The sequence below is a fragment of the Trachymyrmex septentrionalis genome, unplaced genomic scaffold (genome assembly GCF_001594115.1).
Source record: "Trachymyrmex septentrionalis isolate Tsep2-gDNA-1 unplaced genomic scaffold, Tsep1.0 scaffold20, whole genome shotgun sequence".
Taxonomy (NCBI): domain Eukaryota; kingdom Metazoa; phylum Arthropoda; class Insecta; order Hymenoptera; family Formicidae; genus Trachymyrmex; species Trachymyrmex septentrionalis.
Window position 1 is genome coordinate 3,993,748 of NW_017305180.1, and position 8,371 is coordinate 4,002,118.

Sequence of the window (8,371 nt, forward strand, 5' to 3'; positions counted from 1 at the left end):
GAGCGAGGAAATTTGCAAGAAACTATATTTACGAAGCTCGTTCCGGAACATTGACCGACGGGGAGAGAAGTTACACCGATGGAAGCCGCTCGGAGGTGTTCCGGGAGACCGCAGCGGCAGTTTTTCTTTTCTGATGTACAAGCAAGAACCTAAACGCTTCTCTAAACGTTCTCGCTCCTTGTTGCATACATCGACAACGGACAGGGACGATGCTCAGCGCGATCCTTTTATTTCTACTGGTTTATTGGATGCCGCGGACGTAAGGACGAAGGACCTAGTCCTTCATGGGAAGGAACGATGCGGTTTCTTTCCGCTTGGACGAAGGAGCGGATAGAAGAAAGAAGAAGAAGGAGAGAGAGAGAGAGAGAGAGAGAGGAGAAAGAAAGGAGGAGCTCCTTTCCACCTTGAAACGGCCACAAAGAATATCGAGCCCTTCCGCTCTCTTCCTCTCTCCTCTTCCGACATCCGCGCGCAGCTCCGACACACAGGAAGTCCACTTTGACATTGTTCGTAGACTATCGACTGCGCTCACAAAAAGTTGCCGCCTTCATCGGGCAAGAGCCCGATATTTTTTCAAAAAGACTCGCTGGTACATGCATCACAGCGATCTCGTACGTAATGCCCGATATTTTGCGAGGTGCGACAGGTTTATGAGGCGGAATTCAGTCTCCCGAACAGTTCCTCAGATGTTCCCATCAAGGGCAATTAACAGGTCCTCGTCAAATTTTATGGGCCGGCCCAAAAGTGTTTTATTGATCGAATAATAATTATCAAGCCCTATTCTCTGTTTTTCAGATCTTAGTCCTCGATGTGTCCCTTCATTCGTAGAATTTCTACGAGCACATCCTATGTAATTATTTTCGTTGTAATTTCTTTTTCATCTGTACGAGAGACATAATGTTCAGACAAAGTTTTCACTAGCAATCAAAAGAGAAGAATTACAATGCTCCAAAATTTTCATTTTCAATTCATCGAATCACGCACATCGTAACACGATATACTTCATAATTTTATGACCCGCTTCATTTAAAAATCATGCACAGATGGGTCGCAGATCAGTCGCTGCAATGTAATGAGCCATCGTTCGAAAAGTTTAATTTCTCTGTGTGAAAAACCTTGCAAGATATTACAAGAAATTAAATAATATTTAGGAAAAAATGCATTAATAATCTCGTAATTAACTACAAATTATATACATTATAAAATAACTGAAGATAAAAGATACAGAACAAAATGAAAGATAAACGAAATATAGACGACAAAATAAACACATGAAAGAAAAATTCGTTTTTTCAAAAATTTCGAAAACCACTCGGGTTATCTTGATACGACTCTGTGTTTCTCATTTTCTACATTATTTTTTTAACCAATTACCAATTAAGAGCGGAAAGATAAGCGGATATTTTTGAAACTAAGCCATTTCGGATATATGATTAAAAGACATTTTTATTTTTTATAAATTTACGAGAAATATACTTATCTTAAAATTTGTGAAAAATACTTGAAAACTATTCTATCAAATGAGAGGCTATATTCTAAAAATGTATATATGTATACAGTGTCCGCGGTAAAAAAGTTAGCGTATATAATCTATTTCACACTTATTATTACATTAATTAATTTTTTCCTCTGCTTCTTAAAGTATCTAGAAGATTGTAAAAGCGATACGCTTCTCTCGACAATCTCGAAACTGAATCATCGTATTATTATCAATAACGATACGGCGCGCTACGCGTGAAAAAATTTCAAATCGATTGGATTCTCTTTCTCTCGTATCGCTTCGGGAACGAGAGAGGCGATCGTTTCTCCGTGGTGAAATCTGGGCGTCGGCGTCTAGATAAGGGTAAGAGAAAAAGGAAGAAGAATGGATGAGAGGAGGAAGGTGGTGGCGGAGAGGAAAGATCGAAGGAGGTAAATTGCCCCGAGATATTTAATCCCGCGGAAAGGCCGAGGGATCTCTCCTTTATTGGCTCGGCGAGTGAGCAACGACGGGCGAGATAAGTTTCCCGTCGGATCGATGGCCAATCGCGTTAAGCGATTTTCGCGCCTCGTTATCCTTTGTTTCCATCCGGTGGACGGTCGACTGCATCTCGTCGACGACGGCACGATGTCGACGGCGATGCTCCTCCGTCTTTCGTGACGTCGAAGGATCGATTTTATATCGCGCGTTTCTCTCCGTCTTTCTCTCTGTCTTTCACTTCCATGGTCTACGCGAAGAATCGTCGACTTTCACATTCCTCAATGCCAGGGGAAATTACCGAGGGGTAAACTGCGTCCCGGTGAGAGCGACTTCTCCGTACGAGACTTTCCGATAGCGACGAGATAGTGAACGAGAACGATTTTCAATTGAGATACCCCCACGTAACTTTGTACTCGTGAAATCGCTCTCGTCTCTCCTTCTGTCTCTCCCTTACGAGATATTACGAATTAATTAGATGCTCCGAGACCGGGAAAAATCTTTCAGACACTTTACAAGTATACATACATTTATATACAGCAAAATTACGTTTGGTATCGTAAAATATACAAGAGATACTTATTGATAGATTTATATTCGATAACTTTTAAGTGTACTTTAGTGTTCAATTAAACCTCTAAAAAATATAAAAGGTTTCTGAAATTTGTAATCTTTTTCTTGAATTTATATCTAAATTATTTAACTTATGTACCAATAAAATGTAATTCATCAAAAAGCTGTTTAATTAAATATTCGATAATTATTTCACTGCTAAAATTTGTTTTGTTATAAGCAAATGTCATAGAAGTACATATAATCCAAAATTCGAGAAATGCTGTTATCACGATACGATTATTAAAATTTTTGCGATCGTAATTCCATCATAATTCACGCAGTGAAGTGAGAATGAAACGAGAGTAAGGGTAATAGCGAGGCGACCGTCGCTTCGACATCATTGCCGTCATCGTCGCCGTCGTCGTCGTCATCGTCGCCGTCGTCATCGTCGCCGTCGTTGCTGTTTTCATCCACCAGCTCCGTCAACACGGAGGAGCTTGAATTAAACTCCATTTTCATAGAGCGCGCACATCGCGATTGAATTGCCACCCGCTTGGCTTTGCGCGCCAAGTGCTTTCGGAAATTAAGCGACATTGTGCCTTAACGAATGGGATTCATGCGAATATGGCCTACGTCCTCCTGCCGAACGGCCTGGAAAATTTGCCCACCAAGACGCAAGAATGGAAGAAAAGTGGCAGCGATCCGGTCGCATCCCCGGATGCGAAGGGACTGGGAGTCAATTTCAGGGTTCGTTTACAGCCCTTTCGAGAATAACAGCGAAGTTGGCACAAGGTATCCACCTTCATAAAATTACCATAAAATTAACACTTTTAACTCCCTTAATATCTTTAATGATGAAGACGACGAGCTCTGAATTTATTTGCCCAAGGAAAAAAATAAAACGCATATTCCATATTCCGTTGAAGTTTAAAGAATATCTCAATTATAAAAACGTTGATGACATATTTTGCAAGTGTATTATTTATATTTTTTTCTTCATAAAGACCCTTATCAACTGTATAATATAATTTTGAAAAAATGTTCGTTCTGTTACGAAAAAATAAGCTGTTCACGCCGTAAAACGTAATAAAGTAATTAATTAATACGTCTGTAATACGCGACTCCTCTGAAATTTGAATACACTTTAAAGCTTAATTTTACGCAAATTGTATAATCATTAATTATTAATTATTAATCATTAATTAAGGTTTTTATTGTTGCCGTCGTGTTCCGTTGATATATCAAATCGATGGCAATTCATTACAGTTCTCCACAAAGGAAGCAAAGGTATAAGACGGCGAATTCATTGAGAAAGCGAGAAAATTAATACAAAAGACGCACAAAGAGGGCACAAAAGTAAGGGTTCGCCGGGGGCGGTCAAAGGGGCGAATATTCCTCCTTGGAAGGCGAGACGTTATTGCTCCGGTGGCGAGTTCATGGCGGTTAATGGTGGTGGTGGTTTACGGCGGTGGCCACGGCGGTACCGCCGGTCTCGTACCAGGCAATATCTGGTCAGTCACGTAGACTGACCTCAGCACCGGAGCAATAACGACGCCTGTCTGGACGTTTCTCCGTCGCCGTCATCGCGTACGTGGAGGACGGCGAGCGGAGGAGGTTGCCATCATCACATGGAAAACAGCGTTCTTTCCTTGGACTTTCCTTCGGGTGGCATTAGGGTGACGTTACTTCGACACAACGTGACGTCGAATGTCCTGAACGAGAAGAGATTTTTTTGTCGCGAGATGCGCTTTACGAGAAAAGATTTGCCAAAAAATGGTAAAATGCCGTAACAGGCATTTCCCTAATTAGGTATTAAATTGACTTCGTCGTAATATCGCGCGAGTTTTTTTTTCTTATCTTCTCAAAATTCTAAGAGTCTCGTGTTACTTTAATAAACTATAATAGTAACGATTGATATTTGACACGCTTTAGCATTTTTTTTTTTTTTTTTGCATTTAATTAATATCACATACGTTTTTATTTCAAAATAACGCTACATTTACAGAGATAATCTTTTTCAAGAAAATAATATTCTCGAATAAATAATATTCTCTTCGGGACTGAATCGTAACGATTGATATTTGTGCGTATATTATGTGAAATATATTATATAACATGCGTTGTTGCTTTTAAATATTACCATTTAATTTAAACCAGCACTCTTATCGACGTACCTTGTCAATCGCGTGACTATCACATTCATGTATACGTGGGAGTGCATGAAGCACAAAAGAACTTTTCGTGATATAGATAGAGATATATATGTGGCACTCACCGTACATCTTCCCTTCGTCGGAAAGGATGATTTTGCGTCGACCACATGGCGGATATATGGTAAGAGCTTCCTGGAAGCTCTGTTCGATATCCGGCGACCACACACCCTCCGCGTCCGCTGCCGACAAGTCCTTCTCGTCCTGAAATATACGATCGTCTAATCTAGAATAGCTTAAAAAGGACAGATTGCAATTATTGCACGTCAGCTATGCGTCTTTAATCTCAATTGAGCTTCCGCAGAAAAACAAAATAGCGTGCTCTCAGTAATCTCGTGAACTGTAAACATAATAAATATAATAGAAGAATGATGTATGTTCATGACATGACATACTAATTTTTAAATTAAAACTGCCAATCGATCATTTCAATTATCAGTCAAATAAAAAAAAATTACCTTACCTCTAAATAATTATTACTCGTGAAATGACAAATTAATCATTTATGCTCTTATGTCAATTTACGACAGAATGGATTAAGCTAATTCTTTGTATATATTTTAAATAGTGAGTGTGATTATATAATTATCAAGTGATATATATTTGAAAATAAACAAACTTTATGAGAGATTTTAACAAGATATAAATACAATTGTAATACCCGAGAAAAGTTTCGATCACTTAATTCAATTCTACAAATACAATTATAAATATTGAAAAATTTGGCACTGACACAAATGCATGTTCATAGAATTACCTCTAAATAATTATTACTCGTGAAATGACAAATTAACCATTTATGCTCTTATGTCAATTTATGACAGAATGGATTAAGCTAATTCTTTGTATCTACAGTATTTTAAATAGTGAGTGTGATTATAATTATCAAGTGATATATTTGAAAATAAACAAACTTTATGAGAGATTTTAACAAAATATAAATACAATTGTAATACCCGAGAAAAGTTTCGATCACTTAATTCAATTCTACAAATACAATTATAAATATTGAAAAACTTGGCACTGACACAAATGCATGTTCAGCTATCGAGTTCCAACTCGAGCTCTTATCATCTATCAATTTCCGATCAAAAAACTTCTCCATTCTGAGGCAATTCAATTGCGATTCTCAGGCAAACATTCATCACGTTCGTCACGATTACGTTCGTCACAGGAGGGTGCCTTCGCCGCGATGCATTTCGATGACCTGAGCACGTTCTACACGAGAAAAGTTCATTTATCTTTGATTCCACCGGTGATCTTACGCGTGCGATTTATCCTGCCGCATCTATCGCGAACGTGGTCGGACCTCGGAGATCTTCCTCCCTCTGGAAACAAAGGATCTCCAAGAGCCGCGCGAAGCCACGCCTGGAACGTAGCCGTAGAGTGAGTGGACTCGATCCTTTCTCCTTCTCTCTTGCCGAATCGAGAGAATATCTCGCGTTCTCGCCTCCTTCCGTCCGTTTTTCATCTCGCTCGTCCATCGCACGTCGAGAGATCCGCACCCGGTGTACCCGGGGGTATCTTCGAAGGGTGACGACGTTGCGCGAATACGCGATACACGGAAACATCCAGTAGTCCCGAGTAGTATTACTTCGTTGGGACTGGAATTTCAACGAATCAAAAACTTCCGTGCCGCACGAAGAGGAACGTGTGATTCCTGCGTTTCTCCGTGCCGAGAAATGGACGATTAACCTGAGTGTTTAGATACCGAGAAGTGCGGAAAGGGTGAGCGAGGAAACAGGCTTGTCTCTTCTGAGAATCCTAGTCACGTTCCCAACGTTCGATATGTAATATCGTCGCACACGCGATCTAAAAAAAACGGGAAACCATCTCCAGATGGTACGAAAAAATTCTCGATTTGATCTCATCCGCGTCGATCAAGAATTATAAAAATCAATTCTACCGTTATGTGTCGCTCGTATGCGTGACTGAACAGTTTTCCGAGAACATATATATATATATATATATATATATATATATATACGAGTATATTGTTTGTATATAAAACAAAAATAGAAATCTTGCTCTTTCTTTTCACTCTCCGTAATAAATGAATAGAAATAATAAATATTAAATGATTAAAAAAAACAAGTAAAATGTTTAAATGTCTTCATCATCGTTGAAGAAATTACATGCGAAAGAAGGCAAGGAGAAAGCCAGAGAATTAAATTGCATAGTCGTCGTCCAGCTTTGAAGTGGCTACATATGTCTGACCTAAATAAATCCAATTTGCATGTGCCAAAGTTAACGAATTAACGTTTAAATAATTCTGTGTATTTTCATATTCATTTTAGTATTTACTATGTTGTTTTACTTACATAGTAGAATATATTTCAAAATGTAAATTAGCTCATATAAAATAGCCATGAAAGTGATTTATTCTTAAATCGTAAAATTGATGAAGATCGTAAAATTTATTGGAATATTAAAATTTCAATGTCCTTCGTTTGAAAAACTAGTTTCTTTCGACATCATGTAATTTCATTAGTTAATATATACCAAACATAATATTAAATTTAGCATTAATTTACGTCGAAGATTATAAAATAATGTTATAATAAATTATTATTAAATTTCCATTTAGCGATATATACAAAATGCCTTATAAACTCTCTATAATGATTTTAAGATTATTCTTTATTATACATTTTGAAATAACTTTTTCTATGCCAAATTTAAAAGTATGATACTTCGGAAATGCGGAATGCGATTATGCTCGCTCATAGTAGCATAAAATAAGATTGAAGATCGCTGACTGACTCCGTTCAGCAGAGAAAGCAACTCTGTAATTGTTATAAAATTCTGTAATACGATTGATCTTGCTATTAATTCCTCATCGTATTAAAAAATTTTACAACAAATGCCAAGCTGCTTTCTGTGCTAAACGCAGCCGATGAAAAAAGAAACAAGAAAGAGAATCACAACAATTCAATATGTTAAACAAATTATCAGAATAATTTTTAATAATTGTGCACGCGTATTATTATATTAACAACAACGAAATTGAATTATACAGTTCCAAAATATCACTTTTCTCTATCCAAAGTGTATAAGTATTATACATACTCCAAAGATCTTCTCGCGTTCAACACGATGTCGTTGTCAGAATTTGCATAGAACGTCAGAGAATTTTGAGCAAATTGGAGTGAAATAGGTCAAAAAAGGTGTTTCTGCGATCTCCATTTTACTCTAATCTTTTAAAAATCCCAACACACATACATAAATTCTGACAACAGTATCATATTGGACGCAAAAAAAAAAATCTTCGGGATATACTATGATACTTGGGAGCGAATTTGATGCTAAATCGTGTTAACATGACACAAATTGATAAGGACTTGTTAACATTCTCTTTTATAAATCTTATACAAAACTCATGAAAAACTGGCAAAAAAATTTAATCATTTCCTACCAATTTTTATCAGCTCTGCAAATATTAAACCAAATAACGACTATGTTCACGTTTTACAACGAGAAATTTCACATATTGTCAGCCGGAATTTTTTTGCGTACAATAATATCAAGAGGGTATAACGATAAATGTCGTACGAAAATTTCAGCTCTCGTTAAGAAAATTTCATATATACTTCTATGACATAAGTAAATGCGAGCCGCAGGAAAGCTCGTCCCTTCAAACTCGGGTCGG

The 8,371-nt window shown here is 37.5% G+C and overlaps 1 protein-coding gene across 6 annotated transcripts in view; it reads right to left on the minus strand.

The window, feature by feature from the left end:
• The window catches only part of LOC108747766 (transcriptional enhancer factor TEF-1), a 178,368-nt gene that overhangs the window by 31,952 nt on the left and 138,045 nt on the right, over positions 1-8,371 (minus strand). For all 6 annotated transcript variants that reach the window (XM_018485493.1, XM_018485499.1, XM_018485494.1 and 3 more), the window contains one exon: positions 4,788-4,926. In XM_018485493.1, coding sequence (XP_018340995.1) covers positions 4,788-4,926 — 139 coding nt within the window. The remainder of the gene's footprint in view (positions 1-4,787; positions 4,927-8,371) is intronic.